At 40.2% G+C, this 22280-nt stretch overlaps 2 protein-coding genes across 3 annotated transcripts in view; both read right to left on the bottom strand.

The window, feature by feature from the left end:
* Positions 1-2474, bottom strand: part of aff4.L (AF4/FMR2 family member 4 L homeolog) — a 58515-nt gene extending 56041 nt beyond the window's left edge. Inside the window, exon 1 of one of the 2 annotated variants that reach the window (XM_018252137.2) lies at positions 2003-2474. The gene's annotated coding sequence lies outside the window, so the exon portion shown is untranslated. The remainder of the gene's footprint in view (positions 1-2002) is intronic. The other variant, XM_018252134.2, reaches the window with a different exon arrangement.
* Positions 2475-6809: 4335 nt separating this feature from the next.
* Positions 6810-21126, bottom strand: zcchc10.L (zinc finger CCHC-type containing 10 L homeolog). Its single transcript, NM_001093648.1, is given in 4 exon segments — positions 6810-11005; positions 11783-11824; positions 13469-13630; positions 21073-21126. Coding segments are annotated over 4 exon segments (528 nt in total). The 5' UTR covers positions 21114-21126; the 3' UTR covers positions 6810-10722.
* Positions 21127-22280: the final 1154 nt, after the last annotated feature.

Below are 22280 nucleotides of genomic sequence, written 5' to 3'. Positions count from 1 at the left end.
GCTGCAGCTATGTGGCACAATATACAGTATAGGGCCCTCTTCTGCAATGCATGTAAGGCACAAAATAATGTCCCAATAGGACCAAGATTACAAGCTCACAAACATGAGAAAAGCAAGCTGATGCAATATTCTAATATGTGTGTCATACAAGAATAAAAAAATCCCAGAAAGTAAAAAGCAGACACATGCATGAAGGTGCCAGTCCAGCTAAACGGATCCTTTCAGCAACTGATAACAATGCAGTGTCTTCCACTTCAAAAATAATTCACATAAGAAACAGGGCTCGGTAATGAGGAGCTAACCATAAACAATGAACAACAAGCCTTGATACAATGTAAATCTCTCTGTATATATATATATTTTGCATGTAAATGTATCCTTTTACTCCAGCGTCTCGCCATAGCATCCTCCATCATTGGTGTCTCAGACATGCTCACTGGCTTAAAGTGGAGGAACAAAGCCCTGACGTCAATTACTGGAGATTCAGCCTGTGACAAGCCTCTTCATCACAACACAGACACACGGAGCTGTGAAACGCTCTGCCTGGGAGCTTCAGGACCCCCACAAAATAACATTCACTTTTCTATCTATCTTCAACAGAGCATAATCACAGTAAAAATCAAGATTTAATTCCCCTTCTTTTTAGGAGCTACAGAAAACCTATAGGAGGATCATCTTTAAAATCCAAGCTCACAAGTATACAAAATAGCCAGTTTACAACTACAGGCCTTAAATCAATTTCAGTCGTCTGTAGCCATGGGATGCCAGAGCATTCTGGGAATTGAAGTTCATAGACAGCTGCAGGGACTCGCATCCCTGATAAACCAATCATCCACAAACAAAAGCAAGCTCACACCTACATGCCGGAACAAATCATTCAATTTACAAATCACATTAGGAGTAGAGAAAGGGGGAAAAAAAAATACTTAAGTGATTCAGTTAAGTTGCCACTGAACGATTGGTCAGGTCATGGTCAATGCAATGCGTGCCTCCACCTCCCCCTCAGGCGTGAAACACATTTTAGGCAAGAGGGTAAGAGATTGTTATAAATAGTGATGTGGGGGAGGTGCACTCACCGCATATCCTGATGGGGCAAAGATAATCCGAACTAAGGATTAAGACTAACTGCTCCCAGGCAGACAACTGCACAGAGATTCTTAATTAGCAAACAATTATAAATTGGATCCCTGAGAAGATCTTTTTTTTTTTTTTTATCAGCTTGTACAGATGGGAGTTCTGTGGGGCAAGAGGGAGGGAGAGATTTACAAGCAGAGACGTGATTAGGAGGCCATAAACTTTCCTTGACATGACAGATAACAGTGATGTGTATACATATAACATGGTTGCGTGCGTGGAAGCCTACGCCAAATGGGCCATTTCTGTGCACTGACAGATCATTTACTACAAATCAGGTGAAAAGGAACCAGTTTTTGCGGTTGCTCAAAGACAGGGCCATGCTGGGACCCGACACAACACAGACGTAAAGCAAAATAAAAAAAAAAAACAAACCCACTGCGGAACTTGACCGAACAGCATCAGATCTATTAATGATGTGTAGCACTAAGGTACAGGTGACCAATCAGATTAGACTCTGAGTTAATAGGAAGACTTTCCATGTATTTAGGTCACACGATGGCATTTTTCATGGCAGCAAAATGATGCCGATAGGTGACAGGCTGGGGAGCTCAGTCCTGAGAGAAAGTAAGGTGGAAACATGAAGGCCAAATAAACACGAAGGGCCAGTTCCAGGAATAGACATCCACTGGGCTCCACACAGAGAGCAATGGTCAGCACAACAGCTGGGTATACATAACACGCAGGCATACAAAAGGGCTCAAAGCTGCTGCTAAAGAGCCACTCAATTCCCAACACCCCTCCAGCCGCAAGGCATGACGGTAGATGTAGTTCATAGGCAGTTTGGAGTACCCTGGCATGGATGGGGGGTGGCGCAGTGATTACCCCAGTCTAGTAAAGGCCTAGACAGGTCTCTACGGTTTCTTACCTCCTGCTCCTCCTCTAAGGCCTGTGGCCCGGGCTCCGCTTTCACAGGAGAGACACCTCCTCCCCCACCTTGTGTACAGGGGGATTAAGCCACTGCCTGTCGCCTCAGCACTTCCACTGTCCCTCCGGTGTCCTGAACCCTGGAACCTCCATCATTTACTCAGTTTCTTGTGTTGAACCTTAAATGTGTAGACCCCCACGTTCGCGTTCTAAGCCTCTTCCTCCGGTACTCCACATACCCGGTCCCTCCTCCCCCTGGCTCTGTATCCCTCTCCCTCTCGTTCACCGCTGGGAGGGGCCTCCCTATCATCCACGTGACACTGATGAGGCGGGGCGCAGGGTGGTTCCGTGTGGAAGCCTTGGCGCGAGCTCGTGGAAAGGAAGCCAATGAGCGCTAAAGCACAGACGTCACATTAGCGTAGACTGGGTTAGGTTCTGTCGGCCATCGTGTTGGTGGGCTATAATTGTTTGTGCCGGTAACCTATTACACGTCACAGCTGCGGCGTGATGTCGTCAGGCTTACATCCAACTGGCTGCGTGAGATCCGCCCTGACGTCGCTTACAATAGTAGCAGGGATCTGGGAACATTTGTAGGCTACAGTATAATGTTATGTTATATAGAAATCAGGGATGAGCTCCATGCTAATTAACACACATTCTGCCGGTTGATTCAGGGTTCTTGTGTTCTAGAAGGATATGGTTTATAGGATATTCATGCAGGAACTTTCATTTGCTCAGCCGTCCTTGGTAAAGTTACAGAATGATTTTGTAGAAAAATGTTTTGTAACCATACAATGTTGTTAAAAAATAAGTCCTTGGTCAGTGGGTGATAAGATCATACCTCCCAACATTTTTGGAAATAAGAGATCCCGCCCATTTTTGTGGCCACACCCCCCAATTGCCATGTTCATTTTACAAAATTTGGCAGGTTAGGAAAGTTTGAACATATTTCTGTGTTTTTTTTTCCAGTTATTACAGTTTTGCTAATGAAGGTGAATTGCCCTTTAAGGGTAAGGCCAGACGAGGAGATTTTGTCGCCTGGCGACTTATCGCCACGTCTTTTGCGCGACTATCTCCCCGAACTGCCTCAGCGTCTTTTCCGCATAGGCTAGAATAAAAAGTCGCCTGTGCTAACTGAGGCAACTTTGGGCGACTATTGAAAACGCATCGCCGCGTGTGCATTAGCACAGGCGATTTTGCGTTGTAGACTATGGGGAAAAGACGCTGAGGCAGTTCGGGGAGATAGTCGCGCACAAGACGTGGCGATAAGTCGCCAGGCGACAAAATCTCCCCGAATCTCCTCGTCTGGCCTTACCCTAAAGGGATACTGTCATGGGAAAACATGTTTTTTTCAAAACAAGAATTCTGCACTGAAATCCATTTTTCAAAAGAACAAACAGATTTTTTTATATTAGATTTTGAAATCTGACATGGGACTAGACATATTGTCAATTCCCAGCTGCCCCCGTCATGTGACTTGTGCTCTGATAAACTTCAGTCACTCTTTACTGCAAGTTGGAGTGATATCAACCCCTCCCTTTCCCCCACCCAGCAGCCTAACAACAGAACAATGGGAAGGTAACCAGATAGCAGCTCCCTAACACAAGATAATGGCTGGTAGATCTAAGAACAACACTCAATAGCAAAAGCCAAGTCCCACTGAGACTGATTCAGTCACATTAAAGGGATAGTCATGGGGGAAAAAAATGCTCAAAATAAATCAGTTAATAGTGCTGCTCCAGCAGAATTCTGCACTGAAATCCATTTCTCAAAAGAGCAGACAGATTTTTTTTATATTCAATTTTTAAATCTGATATGGGGCTAGACATATTGTCCATTTCCCAGCTGCCCCAAGTCATGTGACTTGTGCTCTGATAAACTTCAATCACTGTTTACTGCTGTACTGCAAGTTGGAGTGATATCACCCCCCTCCCTTTTATCCCCCCAGCAGCCAAACAAAAGAACAATGGGAAGGTAACCAGATAGCAGCTCCCTAACACAAGATAACAGCTCCCTGGTAGATCTAAGAACAACACTCAATAGTAAAAACCCATGTCCCACTAAGAGACATTCAGTTACATTGTGAAGGAAAAACAGCAGCCTGCCAGAAAGCATTTCTCTCCTAAAGTGCAGGCACAAGTCACATGACTGGGGGCAGCTGGGAAATTGACAAAATGTCTAGCCCCATGTCAGATTTTGAATATTGAATATAAAAAAATCTGTTTGCTCTTTTGAGAAATGTATTTCAGTGCAGAATTCTGCTGGAGTAGCACTATTAACTAATGCGTTTTGAAAAAAACATGTTTTCCGATGACAGGATCCCTTTAAGTAGAAGATATAACAGCCTGCCAGAAAGTAGTTCCATCCTAAAGTGCAGACACAAGTCACATAACTGGGGGCAGCTGGGGAAACTGTCAATATGTCTAGCCCCATATCAGATTTCAAAATTGAATATAAAAAAATCTTAAAGCACTATTAACTGTTGTGTTTTGAAAAAAACACATTTTCCAATGACAGAATCCCTTTAAGCGGTGAGTCTAACCTCCCAAGGGACCTGTTATCTTATATTGTTACAATTACTTATTTGCTTATCTAGAAATTGTTACAAAAGTATCTTATCTGCAGCTGTGGCTGTTCTGGGCTCTCTGCCAAAAGCCAATTAAGTTAGAAACATTGTTTTTTTTTTCTGGCTGTTCAGTGCAAAGAAAAAAACTGTACTTTCCAGTACAAACAAGGGACTGCGGGTTGAGCTGTCAAAAGAGGGACTGTCGGGACAGTTGAGAGGTATGATAGGATCAGCAACACCAACCCAGCATCATTTTATCTGATTGCACTCTAATATGAATTGAGTGCAATTGTGCTCAAAATAGGATGGGGTAATTTCAAACATCTAAATGATCTTTTAGGAGTCCCAACCTTTTTTTTACCCGTGAGCCACATTAAAATGTAAAAAGAGTTGGGGAGCAGACAAGCATTAAACATGTTCCTGGGAAGTGGGTGAAAAAAATCGGTCTGTGATTGGTTATTTGTTAGACGCTATGGAGTATATTTATCAGAGTAAAGTTAGAGATGGCCACAGTCTACTAGAGTGAAATTCCGCCACTCTCCGTTCATTTCTATGAGATTTTAAAAAGAGTATTTATCGAAGGGTGAATGTACTGTTTGGCAGTACTCCTGTTTTTTATGCAGTCAAAACTTTCCTTCAAGTCTGGAATTTAAAAAATAAGCACCTGGTGTGAGACCACTGAGAGCTAGTGATGTGCCTGTCAGGAAAAAAAAAAAAAACAACCCATACACCCAAACCTAACCCACAAAAACTTAACCCGCACCCAACCCTGATCTGCAAAATGTTGCTATTGTAGGATCCGCGCCCAACCCATACACATCTTCTCGATCTGTATGCTACTTCTGTGCACACCTAAGGTTCCAAGATATGGAATTTTTGGGCGCGGTGGAGGAGTGCATGTCCTCTTTCTAACCCACAATGGTTAGCCAAATCTCAACCAAAATCCGCCCAACCAATGGTTAACCTGCGGGGCAATTTCGAGCGACTTTGAAAAACGTGTGCAGGCGACTTTAGTGCTAGCGGGTGCAAGATACCAGCAAGCCATTCAGGGAGATTAGACGCGGCGATTAGTCACCAGGCGACTAATCTCCCTGAAATCTTCCCGTGTGGCCTAGCCCTTAGAGGTGGCTGCGTAATGTTTGGATAGAGGAGGTTCTTGCTGTACTGCACTGTATTAGATACAGGTATAGGATCTGTTATCTAGAAACCCATTATCCAAAAAGTTCTGAATCATAGGAAGACCATCTCCCATAGACTCCATTTTAAGCATATAATTCACATTTCTAAAAATTATTTTCTTTTTCTCTAATAATAAAACTTTACCCTTGTATTTGATTATAGATAAAATCAAAGATAAAATGTATCCTCATTGGAGACAATCCCATTGGGATTATTTAATGTTAAAATAGTTTTTTTAGCACAGAGACCCACATTTTGGAAAGACTCATTGTCTGGAAAATTTAAGGTCCCAAGCAAATGCTGATGCCTTCCTAGCCAATCAATGTCTCCTCTGTGATGTTATAAAACACATAGGCCTACATTTATAAGTCTGGGGGCTTGTGCCATGTAAATGTGATCAAAAAAATATACTCAAACATAAAATAAACATTTCAAACTCAGTTTGATCACTAGAAGAGGGAAGAAATGCTGCTAGTTATTAACTTTTTTTTTTGAAAATGCAGTGTTATTGAAAGCATGAAGGATATCAAAGTCAATATAAAAGGCAAGGTACCAGCAAAAAAAAAAAAAAAAAAAAATTATATATATATATATATATATATATATATATATATAGATATATAGATATAGATATATAGATATATATAGTTATAGTATATATGGACGTATGGTGTGACCATATTGATTATATTGCCCTACACATAATTAATAAATAAAAATTAAAAAAACAATTCAAACAAACTCCAGTCCAATGTATAGTGTGAATAATAACTTGGATACTGGAAACTAACATCCAAATTCCTAACCTGAAGCAATCAGATAATACATATTACCCAAGGTTAGCTTGTCTAGACATATATCTTGAATGTTTCCAGGCACTTCCATGCCTTTGAGGAGTCTCTCTTTGCGCAGTTTAAAGTAAAGAGTGGGAAGATGACATTTTCCGCTGTTATTTTTGAGCTGAACCTCGACCCTTTGTTTACACAAATTCTGAAAAATGTGTTTTGAAAGAACACAACACAAAATAATTAGGCATGCATTCATATACAAATGTATTAAACAATGGTCTTTACTTTTTATTGTCTTGCAAGACAAATTTGACACACCAGATAAAATGTTTAAACGCACCCCTAGGGATAACTTGATACAGCTCACTATAGTAAGTACATTAGTTATCCTTTCCATCTAAAATAGCACATACATGTAGAGCTGAAGAATTGCACCCTGCTGTCCAACCACCATTTCAGTATGCCTCTCCATTAATTATCTAGATCCACTCTGAGCCCACACTACGCAAATATCTCCTATGATAGTCATGCGCATTTTTTTGTACAATTGACCAAAGTTGGCTTAATGCAGAGGTAAGTGTGGTTTTCTGGTTAAAGTGTCCATTGTGATTCATTATTTAATGGTTCCATACTTTATTCACATTGCTGTAGCCGCTTTAAAAAAAAAAATAGGATTTGTATACAAATATATGTATGAATAAGCCATCTGAAATGTACATAGAGAATTAAAAAGCTTGTAACAGTATTAAGCTTGTGTGCAACCAATACTTTGCCCTGCCCGTGCATAAAAGATGGTTTATATGACAATACAAGTCAATAAAAAAGAACTCTAGCTAATAATTATAAACAACTGACACTTTGACAACAGGAAATACATGCTTATTTCCCAAGATTACAGAGGTTTGCGAAATGAAAAAGAAAAGACATATTTATTCATAGGGGTTGCCCGTGTCTTAGAGGCAGTTCACCTTTACAAAATGTAGCATGTTCAAAACAGTATACCACAAATAATTGTTTTATTATTCTATTTAGTTTTGCAGCTGAGTAAGTCTGTTTAGTTGATACACTCCTCAGGAGTGGCTCATAGAGAGCACATTCCTTGAGCTCTTTTCTTAAAGTCTATTACACAGCAATGGTTACATTTGTCACTGGCATTATTCAGACGCTGACAAAAGATGTACCAAGTAATATATCAAATTTAATAGTTTAGAAGGTTGGCAACCTTGCTTTTAGAATTGATAAGAGGGAGGGAAATTAACAAGTTTCTATTTTTGTTTTTTAACTTTATGTTTATTAGAGTTTTTACATATTATTTAACAGTTATGTTTTTTCCATTTATATAGCATTTCAATGAATAAATCATATTTGTTATACATTCTTTGTTTTTGTGCGTTGTATATTTTTAATTTTACTCCAACTTGGCCAGTGGACCGAACTTATGAGTAGGGGGGAAAAAGAAGAGGGGGGGTTTCGGTGGTTGAGGTTTTTCTATACTTGGGGGCACATTTATCAAGCTCGAGTGAAGGATTAGAATAAAAAATACTTCGAATTTCAAAGTATTTTTTATGCTACTTCGACCATCGAATTGGCTACTTCGAATCGAACGATTCGAATTAAAAATCGTTCGACTATTCGATAGTCGAAGTACTGTCTCTTTAAAAAAAAACCTTGACCACCTACTTTGCCACCTAAAACCTACCGAGCACTAATGTTAGCCTATGGGGAAGGTCCCCATAGGCTTTCCTAGCTTTTTCTGATCGAAGAAAAATCGTTCGATCGATGGATTAAAATCCGATCTAACGAATTGCGGTAAATCCTTTGACTTCGATATTCGAAGTCGAAGGATTTAACTTCGATAGTCGAATATTGAGGGTTAGTTAACCCTCGATATTCGTCCAATAGTAAATGTGCCCCATAATCTTACAATGTATGTAACATCCCTTCCCTGAACAACCATATATTCCATACTACTTCAAATTGACTAATTTTACCATTTATTAATGAGTTTCTCCATCTCAGTCGTCCACCAAACTTTATTCCGAATCTCTTGCATCGTTGGTGGGGGTCCTTTCCATTATTTGGCTATTAGGCATCTTTTCATAATAATAATTGCATAATTGTATGTAAAATTTGTGTTCATTTATTGTAATCTGGTTTGGTTTGCGTAATAGAAGAGCCAACCATGGGTCAGATGATAAGTCCAATGCTAGAGTTTCATTTATAGATATCTTTCCATAGTTGGTTTATCATAGGACATGTCCACCACATATGCATTTCATCTGCTATTTCCCTGCATCCTCGTGGGCATGTATTGGGTGTTTGGAACCATTTGTGTAGTTTTTTTGGGTGTGTAATACCAGTCATTATATAACTTGTATGCATTTTCTTTTATACAGGTATTGAAAGAGGCTTTTGTCATGCTTCTATGTATTTTTTAACAAGTTTCTTTTTTAACTGGTACAGAGGGTAAACAATGGAGATAGGGCATTATTTGTGGTATAATTTACAAGTCATAATTACCGTATATACTCGAGTATAAGCCGAGTTTTTCAGCCCCAAAAATATGCTGAAAAACTCTACCTCGGCTTATACTCGGGTTAAGTGCAAAAACGGTCGCTGGCGTCTAAGAATAGTCGCCGGCGCCTAATAATAGTTGCCGGCGTCCAAGAATAGTCTCCAAGAATATTCGCCGGCGTCCAAGAATGGTCGCCGGCATCCAAAAACGAGACACCGGCACCTCCAATGGGAGCAGAAACCCTCAATTTTTTGATTGAAACTTACCAGAAGCTGCTGCATTTCTCACCCTAGGCTTATACTCGAGTCAATAAGCTTTCCCGGTTTTTGGAGGTAAAATTAGGTACCTCGGCTTATACTCGGGACGGCTTATACTCGAGTATATACGGTAATTTGAAAATGTTTTGTAAGGTGAAATTAATATTGTAGGTGGCTTTGGGCAACATTTGAAAATCCATAACAAACCCAAAGCATACAACCTCTGGCATTACAGTTATGAAAGTAATTTCTAGCATTATCAGCTGGTATCTGCAGTTCTATAGCAGTTAGAGGAAAAAAAATATTTCCTTCTCGGTAACATACATTAGTACAGTGCTAGAAATATGTTTTAAAAATGCAGCTTCTTGCTGTTATAACTTTTGAATCCACTCATACTGTCACAAAGCTCAGAATTTCAGACTGCATTTTTTTTTACTTAAAAAAATAAAAAAAGGCACACATTGTTAGTAACCCAAAACATAACACAAGGTGACTGTATCAAATTTCAAACGAAGAGTCTGCCACCCAGGGTGTGGTCAAATGACTGTGTTTAAAGTCATGGCACTTGGCAGAACACTGAAATGCTATTTACAATATCGCAGCACAACGAAAAGAACAAGTTAACTTCAACAGTTCAAGTCTGTGGCTTCTTCCTCTCCACAAAATATAACAAGCTGGACAACAAAACAGTCCAACGCTCACCCTATTATTGTTAGAAATATTTCTCTCTCTCACTCTAGTTTAGCCCTCTAAAAATATATTCTCACACCTGTCTTCATGAGTAAAGTCAGTACTTCCCAGTGAAGGAAAAATATTAAACATTTGTTCCTAGTTTGCACCCTGTTTATATTTAAAATGACAGAAATGGATTGATTGCTTCACAGTTTGTACATATAGCTTATTTACATATTAAATCAGCCTCCATAGCTACAACGATTTACAATTCTCCTGTGCTGTTTGAGTACCCTGGAGTTATCATGGCATTTTTGGTCTTTCAAAAAAGGAAGTAACTGGGATCTGCCACTTTAAAACAGTCAATAAGAGAGAGCTGGCAGTGTTGGACCACCCGCGAACAAATTCGTCGGAGGGGCCCAGCATGCACAGCAATCAACCCAGCCCTCCCACACACACACCCACTTATGTACGTGGCAACACACATTTTCAGTGGCTATAGCAAAGGCAGACCCCACAGTCTGGGCCCCCTGTCCCCTAGGCCCCCCTGTGACCCCCACAGGGTCTGCTTTCTCTATAGTTCCGCCACTGAGAGCTGGGAATTTGTCAAGTATAATTGTATTACATATATGCTAGCAAATTGTTTCTAATGTAAGGTTTTCTATAATCAAATACAGAAGAATCTTCATGATAGCTTTTTCATGATGTCATGAGAAAGCTATCAATTAGGTATTTTCCTGAATTCTATTTCTTTCTTTTCTTTCTTAAAGGCTCATCCTCTGAGCTACTGTCGTCTTCACTGCTGGTACTGCTGCTTGTGCTGGTCCTGCTGGCACTTGTATCAGAGTCACACTCAGATGAAGAGGATGAACTTTGCGAGGACAAGGAAGTTGAAGAGCTGGAGGTGCTCTTGTCACTGTCCTCTGAAGATGATGAGGAGCTGGATGTGTCTTCGCTGTCTGAAGAAGAGTCTGTATCAGAGCTGCTGCTGCTGCTCCCACTACTGGAGCTTGTGACACTTCTAGACCTGGAAAGAAAAAAAACTGCATGTTGGCACAACAGAAGGCAAAAACATACTTTACACAGTGATAACTTTACAATTATGTTATTAATAGCATTACGTAGTATTAAGTAGCTCTTTTTATGCTGAGCATTTATAGTTAGTTATAGGGCAACACCACTTAAAATCAGTACTCAGTAAAATGACGTAACATTAGCAAATATGCACGGAATGGATTCCATATTTTTCCAACAAGAAAAGCTACTATATATCTGCATTCTCATTTGATTGCAATGAATAGGAAGATGGGGGGGGGGGGCGAGGGGCGCAGCCTATTGGCTCTCATCAGTTTTTTTTAAAGCCAGCGTAAATAGCATTTAGGATAATTGCCTAGTTGTGTGAAATATTTAATAACTATGGATGAATGGTTCATGCTGTAGTGTTTTCAGGTGTCTTTAACTTTGATATACAATAAAGGGGCCCTGACAAAATGTTGGTCTCCAAAGGCAGGCCTGAACCGAAAAAGTAAGAAATCCAGTGATCTAGAGGGAAATGATAGCATGCCCAAGAGGAGTTGTTTTCGTTTGATTGAGACTGCAGCAATGGAATTTCTAGGGATTTTACCAGAAAGTGTTTCTCCTTCTAAAAAAATGAAAGATATGCAGATCCCTGGGTATGAACATCTCTTTGTGTATAGGGCTGCTGCGCATGGTATACAGTTTAATACCACAGATAACAATGGCATCACTTTACAGCCCTGGTATTTCTAAGAACACCAGATTTAAAGAGAGATTTAAAACGTACCTTTTCTTCTTCATCTTTGTTTCAGCAACATTGTTGGCACTGCTACAAAAAGAAATCACATTTTTATATTAGCCGAACATCACTATTAAAGGAGAACCAAACCATTGCTACTAAAATCCCCTACCCTACATAGAACCCCCTCCCTGCTCCCCACAGCCTAGCTGGTACCTTTGCCAAATGCCCCTAACTCTTTACTTACCCTTTCCATGACTTTCAGTGCACGCGCAGTTGTCGCAAAACAGAAAATTGCTCCAACTGCGCATGTGCCAATATGCTGCTCTATTCCCGAAGATAACTGAAGAGAAGAAGATGGCTGCTGTGAACTCTAATGCGGTAAGTAAAGAGTTTGGGGCATTTAGCAAAGGAGGGGGGTCTATGTAGGGTGGGGCTTTTAGTAGCAAGGGTTTACTTCTCCTTTAAGTCATCCAAGAAAAAACAAAAAGGCTGATATTTATATTATTATAAAGATTTGTAATCTTTATATCTGCCTACTCTCTCTGCAGACTATCTAAACATTCACTGCATTCACATTTGAGCTCTGGTGTATTTCAAGTAGGGAAGGGTGAAAATAGACACTGGTATCCTGACATTTTCTTGCTAAATATAGAGCTTCATCTAATGCTGAAAAAGCATTAAAATGCAGTTGAATGGAAAACCATAGATCACAGTTAGGCACTTGGCAGCACACAACTGCCTTAGCTAGCAAATATGCTGGGAATCTTAACTGCAGTTCAACAATATATTTACTGCCACTGTCGGCCTATTTCCAAGCAGACATAATTGTCAATACAATGAAATTGTGCAATAGCTTTGCCAGGAATCAGGCATCATAATAACATGCACCTCACATCATTTGCTGATATCATGTTCCATAAACGGTTTCTAGTAGACAAAAAAAAAAAATATGCAAAATATGCAAATCTCAGTCCCACGATTCTGCTTAAAGGGGACCTGACGTTGAGCAAATAAACTTTACTTACACTATATATGTTATTTAGATTTTGTTTCCTTCTCCCAGTTACAACTGGCAGGCAGATGCCATTTTGTGGAAACTGTTATAAAGGAAAGCTTTGTATCACCCCAAAATCTTGTGTATGCAGCAGAATGAGAAACCCATGCCCATGCTACACAATTATAGATCATAAAGAGGGAGGGGGAATGTGAGATAGGCAGTGACATCTAGGAAGTGCTGAATGGAAAGTGAAATTAATGGACTGCCCCACCTCTATACCTCAGGTATGGATGTTTAAAAAAAAAAAAAAAGAATTTGGGTTTCATGCAAATTACTTTTATTATGCAGCTTTTTATGTCTGGGTGAATACTGATTAGAGAGGATAGTTGCTCCCTCTCTGTGGGAAAAGAGTCAAATATCCAGTTGAAAGAGAAATGGAAGTTCCGCTCTTAAAACTGCATGATTCACACCTGAAATACAACTGACAGCACTCATCAAGTAGTTAACAGAATGCTGTTATATCAGTTTCACATAAATGTAATGGTGCTTTGCAGAAAATAAATAATAATTGGTGATTTAATTTTACAACCTCTTGTATGACCTAAACATATAGTTGCTCAGCAATCAGGGAAAACATCCAGACCAGCCAAGCAAAGGATTTAAAGGCATTCATTTAACAACAATACAGACGCCAGTAATAACCACATGCAGTCTTCCACACTTGATAAACTTACGATTGTCCCAGCAACAAACGGGCTTCTTTTTCTTTTAATGTCCTTTTTAATTCAGTGGTTCTGGAAGGTCTATATAAATATTTTCTCTTTCCTGTACATTCATAGCTCCAGTGACCTATCACCAGGCACTTCTGACAACGAACATTTTGCTTATTTGCTTCACTGTCGCAAAAAGAAAAGGGAAAAAAAAAAAAAGAGTGAATGCCACCATCAAACAAATAACTAAATATAGTATCAACAACTTAAGATATTTTTTTTTTCTTTTCTCCTTTTTTCTTTATGTGTCTATGAATACAGTTAAATGTATCTAATGAGTCGAAGATGACTATGTAACGAGAAAACTTTTATTGCTGTACTGTTTTGCTATGTATTTTATTCTTTGTTTTAACAAAAAATTTGAATAAATAAATTAAATACAAAAAAATATTTAATTACACTTAAATAGCATGCTTTAAGTATATTTCCTGCTGTTTTATTTTTCAATTTTTTAGACATTTCTATTTACCATTGTTATCAAAACCTGCTACTTAATTCTTCTGTGAATATGTGGTCAACAAGCAGTATAAATGACCTGCCACGATGAGAACAGTGCTCAAATTCTATTCACCCTAGTAAGGGACAGCCTGAAAGCCTGTTGGGGAGAACCTCCTTTTGCTCTCCAAGATTTCTCTGGAAGCTTATCTCTAGGACCAAACTGAATAAATAAATAGAGGTGGACACTGATTGCAAAATATTGTTGCAATGACTGAACAGATGATATAGCAATGTTGTCATATGCCTGTAACCTTGTATCTACTAGGTTGGTTTTCATTTATTCTAGACCATTATACAGGTATAAGACCTGTTATCCAGAATGCTCAGGGCCTGGGGTTTTCTGGATAACGGATCTTTCCGTAATTTGGATCTTTATACCTTAAGTCTACTAGAAAATTATGTAAACATTAAATAAACCCAATAGGTTGGTTTTGCTTCCAATAAGGTTTAATTATATCTTAGTTAGGATCAAGTTTAAGGTACTGTTTTATTATTACAGAGAAAAAGACAATCATTTTAAAAAAAACTGGATTATTTGGATAAAATGGAGTCTATGGGAGATGGCCTTTTCGTAATTCAGAGCTTTCTAGATAACAGGTTTCCACATAATGGATCCTATACCTGTATACAGAATCTAGTAGTGTTGAGTCTAAAGCAACTCATCAGAGCACCTTCTTCAGTTCAACTGAGTGGTAGGGATTCTGCCAAGAAAAATGGCCTCCTTCATGCCTCTTTCAAATTATTTGCCTTCTCAGTCCACAAAAATACACTTTGGTTTCCTCCAAGAAGTGTCTGTTTTTTAATTAGATGTATAGACTGCCGAGTCATGGTTTGTAAAGTTAGCCCCCCAGCATTGGGCCATTCGCTTATGGAGTGGTTGTTTAATCTTCCCAATGTATGAATCTGTGCAAACTTAAAGGGGACCCGTCACCCAAAAGATTATTCAAAATCCGATTTTATCACATCAGTCAAACAAAATGAACTTTAATTACACTATATAAATTATTTGAATCTTGTTTCCTTCAGTCTGGGAATTCATAATTACAGAAAGCAGGCAGGAGCCATTTTGTGGACACTGTTATTAAGACAAGCCTTGCATCATCTCAGAATCTTGTTTGTGCACCAGAATGGGGGACCTGATGTCCATCCCCATGTCCTGGCTACACAATTAAATGGTGAAGAGAACTGGGGAATGTGGGGAGAGCAGTGACATCTAGGAAGTGCTGAATGGAAAGTGAATGTAATTGTCTGCCCTGCCTCTATGCCTAAGGCATAGAGGAGGGGCAGACAATATTTGATTGACAGCTGAGATTTTTAAATGAGTTTACAACAGCTATGAATGCTTTAATAAAAAATAGAAATTGGATTTCATGTTTAATTTGAAAAGGACTTTTATTAAACAGATTTTTGTGTCTGGGTGACAGGTCCACTTTAAATACACTGAGCAGCATATAGCACATTGTTTTGGGCAGGTGCTGCGGAAGATGATTTTCAGTGGTGGAAAATGGGGTGGGTTTACTAGTCGCTCAAAGATTTTCCCTCTCCCCCTGCTCCACACCTGCACTTACGCTGGAACCGGAGAAGGAAATCCTTACCCCACCCCCAGTTATAATGCATATATGGCTTTGGGTCCTTGGGTGTACAAGGTTTATCTCACCAGAGTAGAAAGAACCGACGCACACCCTTCACCAGATCAGCCCGGTGCACAATCCCAAAGGATCCGGCAGCCTCACTTATGTTAGAGAACAGAGAAGGATCAGCACACAGGCATTCAAATTGCAGTGTTACCTGCTCGTTTATTGTGCGGACTGCAACGTTTCGGGGTCATGCTTGACAAAGGGGCGTGACCCCGAAACGTTGCAGTCCGCACAATAAACAAGCAGGTAACACTGCAATTTGAATGCCTGTGTGCCGATCCTTCTCTGTTCAAGGTTTATACCATTCAGGAATTAAGTGGCCCAATATAGCAGGGCTCCCTTGAGGACAAACTTTTGAAACAGGTTTTTTTTTTTTAATGTCTTTGAAAAATGCATCCAGTAAAGTTATTATTGCCCCTCCTTTCTCACAAGCTAGGTCTGTGAGCCTGCAAACTATTAAAAAGTACTCCACGTGTTTGATGCCAAAATAAGGCAAGGGCACTGCAACATTGTTATATGCCTCGGATCACAATGCACATGCTCCCAAAAATGCCAGCAGTTGCTTAGACATCTTTGCACACGCTTTGACATCTGACTCCCATGCCACTCCTGTGCCATGACTTGTGCAGTACAGACACGTCATATTGGAACGCTTTTTAATAGATTCTAATGTCACTGACATAGCGTGCAGAGGCGGAGAGCTAGAGTAACCGGATTTAATTTTCTAAATGTATTTAAAATCATCTTAACAAAAAGCAAAACCTTTAGGAAAGTGTTTATTTTCATATGCAATGATTTTTTTTTCTTTCTATGGGTAAACAACCCATTTAACACCTTACCTTGGCCGTTAAACAGCAATTTACACCTCCAGTCTATACCATGAAACATTAACAAATTAACTCCTGCTTTTATGCGAATTGTAACTGGATCATAATTTAAAGGAACTATAACATCAAAAAGTAAAACACTTCACTTTTTAGTGTTACTGCTCCTTTAACACCTGAATGAGTTTCAGCTAACGCCTGCCTGAATAGGCCTGCACTGAAGTTTAATAGAACCATTGTTTTTGGATTATGCTGACTGCATTATCCTTTAAGGTTTAAAATGCCAGGAAACTTCGGGCGACTTCGGAAAACTAAGCACCGTGTGTGCTTCAGCGCAGGCGACGTTTCGTATAGAGGATAGTAAGACATGCAAAGGCAGTTCGGGGAGATTGTCGCCCAGAAGAAGAGCCGATTAGTCACCAGGCGACTAAATCTCCCCGAATCTCTATGTGTGGATTAACCCTTAGACATATCACTGCTAGATACTGTAACCTTGCTATTGGCTTTTTCAGGTAAAAGAAAAGTCGGGCCTCAAAAGAGAACTTGAAACTAATAAGGCCAAAACCCACAGCCTTACAGCAGTGGTACACACAAGGTGTTTAATATCCCAGCCCTCTTATGGTGATCTTTTTTTTTTTTTTAACTTAAACTGCAAATATGCTGTGCTAGGGTGTGTCTTATCGCCCTTAAGGAATATTGCATAGGAATGTAGACTTCCTGATACTGGTATATTGTATATGTATAATGTGTACCTTGACTACTGTCATTTTGCAAGATTTGTTAAAGGAACAGTAACACCAAAAAATGGAAGTGTTTTAAAGTAATAAAAATATAATACAGCGTTACCCTGCACTGGTAAAACTGCTGTGTTTGCTTTAGAAAAAGTACTTTTGTTTATAGAAATTCCATAGATTTCATTTTGTCCAAATTTTTATAAACTATTTCCTATTTCCTTTCCATAATAATAAAACAAATCCCAATTGAAGCTGGCCATATATATTAAGATCCACCAAACAAACGGCTCTCTCCCAAATATGACCACCTTGAGGGGGAGGCAATGTTGGGCTGATCCGATCATGGGCCATGAGCAGAATATGGGCGGTTGGATTGAGGAACGCATCAACGAACCAATGCAGTCCTCAGTCCGACGGGATTTTTAAACACGCCAGATCAACATCTGGCAGACTTTCAGGCAGATATCGATCCGGGAAGCCGTCTGAGGGCCCCATACACTGCCAAATAAGATGGTTTAATCTGTCGGCATCTTATATCTGCTCGTGCATGAAGGCCTTAAGACATAATTAATTCTTATCGGAAGCAAAACCAGCCTATTTGGTTTATTTAATGTTTTATGAGTAGACTTAAGGTATGAAGATACAAATTACAGAAAGATCCATTATCCTTAAAACCCTATGTCCCGATTATTATGGATAACAGGTCTTCACAATATTGCTGTCCAATTATTTCTGTATAATGGGAAATGTATTCACTGTACTTAGGGGTGGATTCATGTACAGGCTACCCTAAGTGTGATAAGGGGCCTATCTAGCTTTTTTCAATTATTATTTCTATTTTCATTTAATATTTATTTTTATTTGCACTGCTGGGTCCAGTAGGGTGCACCTGCCTGGAGAAAAAAAGCAGGCAAGGCACATGCGTGTGTGACTGGATGCGTGTACGCCACTGACTAAATTACATTTACAGATGCCAGATTTTATTAAACAATTAAAGATTTCAATAGCGCTCTTTAGCACGACAAAATTTCCTTTTAAGACCACATCTGATCAGCAGACCTCCAGTTGGACAGCCCTGCTCTAGAAATAAGCCAGAGCCGACACAAGGCTTCCAGGCGCGGACAGAGAATAGGATTATGCTATCGGTGAGGGGCTGAAATCTGCCTGCGAATTTCAGCAGGCTGATTTCAGGCCTCATCTGGCCCTAGCCTTATATAAACAATATTATAGGCAGCCATTACTTGCTCTTCTAGCAAGTGCCATACCACCAACTTGTCTCAGCATTACCTTGTTACATAGTAAATTAGGTTGAAAAAAAACACACGTCCATCAAGTTTAAAGCGATACAGACATGTTACGGACATGTTCCTAGGAACGTGTCCGTATCAGTGAAGAGATACTAAATGCCAAATATTTGCAGCCAAAAGCCCCAAAGCCACCCCCAGCCTGGCAGACCAAAGTGATACGCCGCCCCCAGGCAAGCGTGACTGAAAAAACTCAGCAAGATGATTTAATGGTGTTGGAGGGTTGCCGTTACTGAGGTTCGCCTAGCTGGGGGCGACTTTTGGGAGCTTTTAGCTGATTATATTTCACGTGCAGCTTCTATTTACTGATACCGACACATTCCTATTTTTATAGGAACGTGTCAGTATTACTTTAATGAAGCCGACCCTCTGGCACAGCTAAGGGATCTTCCGTAGCTTTTTCAGTCACGCTGGGCTGAGGGTGGCAAGATCCTTCCATAGGCTGGATTCCTGTTTTCATTTGTAATTAGCCTATGGCAGGATCCCACCTCCCCCAGCCCAGCGTGACTGAAACAGCAACGTTAAGATCTCTTAGCTGTGTCGGAGGGTTGGCTTCATTAAAGGGATACTGTCATGGGAAAACATTTTTTTTCAAAACACATCAGTAAATAGTGTTGCTCCAGCAGAATTCTGCACTGAAATCCATTTTTCAAAAGAGCAAACCGATTTTTTTCATATTCAGTTTTGAAATCTGACATGGGGCTAGAGTCCGCTAGACATATTGTCAGTTTCCCAGCTGCCCCCAGTCATGTGACTTGTGCTTCAGTAAAGGGTGACTTCAGTCACCCTTTACTGCTGTACTGCAAATTGGAGTGATATCACCCCATCCCAGCAGCCTAACAACAGAACAATGGGAAGGTAACCAGATAGCAGCTCCCTGGTAGATCTAAAGCTGGCCATAAACGGAAAGATTTCATCGTACGAATCCTCGATTCGTACGATTTTCGGAACGTGTGTGGATCATCCGGGTGGAGATCGGTTGTTTGGTCGATCGGACAGGTTAGAAAAATTCTGTCGGCTGCGGGTAATATCTCTGCGTGTATTGCCGATCGTATGATTTTCAGTGGGATACTATCACTAGCTTTGTCTATCGTACGATTCAGGCCTGGACTGAGAATTAAAATAGGCGCTGGCATTTCAGATACACAGAGGCCCACTCAGCCCACACAGAGGCCCAAACAGCCACCACCAGCCCACTAAAACCTGACTTTCTATGGCACCTTATAGCAGCCCCTCTGGCATTTGCCAGAACCCACAGATTGCCAGTCCGGGCCCGGTATGATTGCTGTCAAGGGCAGAACATCGGTTGATCTGTTCTTTAACTACTTTATATGGTCGGAATGGTAAGACTTTGATCTGAATGGTTAGTGGCAGGTCGGGAGATGGGAAAGTCCGAACGTACATTGATTCGTACAATCGGATCTTTGCGTCTGTGGCCAGTTTAAAAACAACACTCAATAGTAAAAGCCAAGACCCACTGAGACTGATTCAGTTACAGTTTTAGTAGTTCCATCCTAAAGTGCAGGCACAAGTCACATGACTGGGGCAGCTGGGAAACTGACAATATGTCTAGCCCCATGTCAGATTTCAAAATTGAATATAAAAAAATTTGTTTGCTCTTTTGAGAATTGGATTTCAGTGCAGAATTCTGCTGGAGCAGCACTATTAACTGATTCATTTTGGAAAAAACATGTTTTCCCATGACAGTATCCCTTTAATGTTCACCAGGCTGGGGGCAGCTTTTGGCTGCAAGTATTTGGCATGCCCGATCTCTCCATTGGCACGTTCTTATGATTTTGATAGGAACGTGTCAGTATCGCTTTAAGCTTTTCTGTCTTTGCAACTGATAGTTGATCCAGAGGAAGGCAAAATAAATCCTATGAAGCCTCTCATTTGCCTCAGGGGCCCAGTCCCTGTATGAACTTGTGTTAAGAGATATCTTGCAGTTTCATTGGGCTGCCCACAGTACAGTAAAACCAGAATTTAGACAATATAAGCAAAAGTCTTCAAAGGATCCCCCTGTCCAGGGTGTGAGGTTAACAATTATAATCACTGAGGCTCCTAACAAATGGGAATCCCCAGTAAATAACTTGTGCTTAAATAGATGAACTGCCAAACTTGGTGTCACTAGAGTAGAAGCATACTTTCTATACACAATTATAAGTGATAGACCTTCCCATTATAGTCTTCTCATGAAGTACTACCATTTGTAAAAGCCATGTAGAATTTATATTTCGTCTATTATTTCCCCTAATTGACAAGGCCGTTCTATACAAGGCCCAAATGACCAATGTATCACTATCTCACAGCCCCCAACTATTCTATACTATACCATATAGGGCTAGGTAAACCTTTTGCACTGATATGACATAAGCTCCTCCCACCTACTGAGCCTCCAATCTCCAACAGCACAAGCCAATAAATCCCAACACAGTCTATGCATATCCATCACCACGCCCCCTTCTATGCGCGTCTTAAACTTCCAATATGCTCGTCGCTATTAGAGGCTTGTTTGGATGTAGTCATATTATATGTACCCCTGAGCCTGTCGGGACCCACCGCTTTACTTACGCCTGTCTACGAGCGATCAGCCGGTGCATGGGGGTAGCCATGTCGGATAAGGCCAATAGACAACACACTGCATGCCGGGACACAGAGCGAAGCAAGAAATGACCGACTCTGTGACGGAAAGCCGTAGCATGCGTGAGGCGCCGTGGGAGCCATGATTGATGAGGGCTCGTGCCCCACACAATAGAAAATATTTAAATACAGATGGGACACATTATGTTTATATTTGTTTATATTTGTTTATAATGTGCCAGGTACCGTGTTTGATCTTGTTGCCGCTACATTGATAAAGCTTTGTAGTATAAATAAGAAGAATATAAGCGAATTAAAAGGGGTTGTTCACCTTTGAGTTAACTTTTTTAGTATGATGTAGAGCAGGGATCCCTAACCTTTAAAATCTGTGAACAACATTCAGATGTACATGGAGTTGGGGAGCAACACAAGCAGGAAAAATGTTCTTGGGGTGCCAAATAAGTGCTGTGATTGGCCATATAGTAGCCCCTATGTGGATTGTCAACCTAAATTGAGGCTCTGTTTGGCAGTACACCTGGTTTTTATACAACCAAAACTTGCTCCCAAGTAGGGTTGCCACCCAGCCAGTATTTTACCGGCCTAGCCGGTAAAACACCTGCTGGGGCCGGTGTTACAAATTTACCGTCAATGTAGCTGCCAGTAAATTTGTAGTACCCTTCAAAAAGACCCCCCCTTGAGGCCACTGGGAAGAACATCCAAGAGGTTGGAGAGCAACATGTTGCTCACGAGCTACTGGTTGGGGATAGGGTTGCCATCTTTTTTGGAAAATAATACTGGCCTTCCTATATATTTTTCTTTTTTCCCTATTAATAACATTGAACCATCATTTTTTTTTTTTTTTTTTTTTTATTGAAAGTTTTTATTAAGTTTTAATTGCCAAAAAAAAAAAGAATACAGCAACATATGGAACGAGGGAATAGCTTGCTAGAGAGAACATACAAAACAGTAATCCGATCATAGCATTAGTCGGAAGCATAACAGAGTATTCTAACAATGAACCATCATTTTTACTGATCACTGATGTAGAGAGGGAGTACAGAGTAATATCCAGAGACAATTTACAACTTTTTTTTTTTTATTTGTGGTTTTTGCGCTTTTTACTTGGCAGCTCTCCATTTTGCATCGTCAACAATCTTGTTTCTAGGGTCCAAATTAGTCTAGCAACCATGCACTGATTT

Source organism: Xenopus laevis, chromosome 3L (assembly GCF_017654675.1).
Source record: "Xenopus laevis strain J_2021 chromosome 3L, Xenopus_laevis_v10.1, whole genome shotgun sequence".
In the NCBI taxonomy this organism is placed as follows: Eukaryota; Metazoa; Chordata; class Amphibia; order Anura; family Pipidae; genus Xenopus; species Xenopus laevis.
This window is presented reverse-complemented; position numbering and strand designations above follow the sequence as displayed.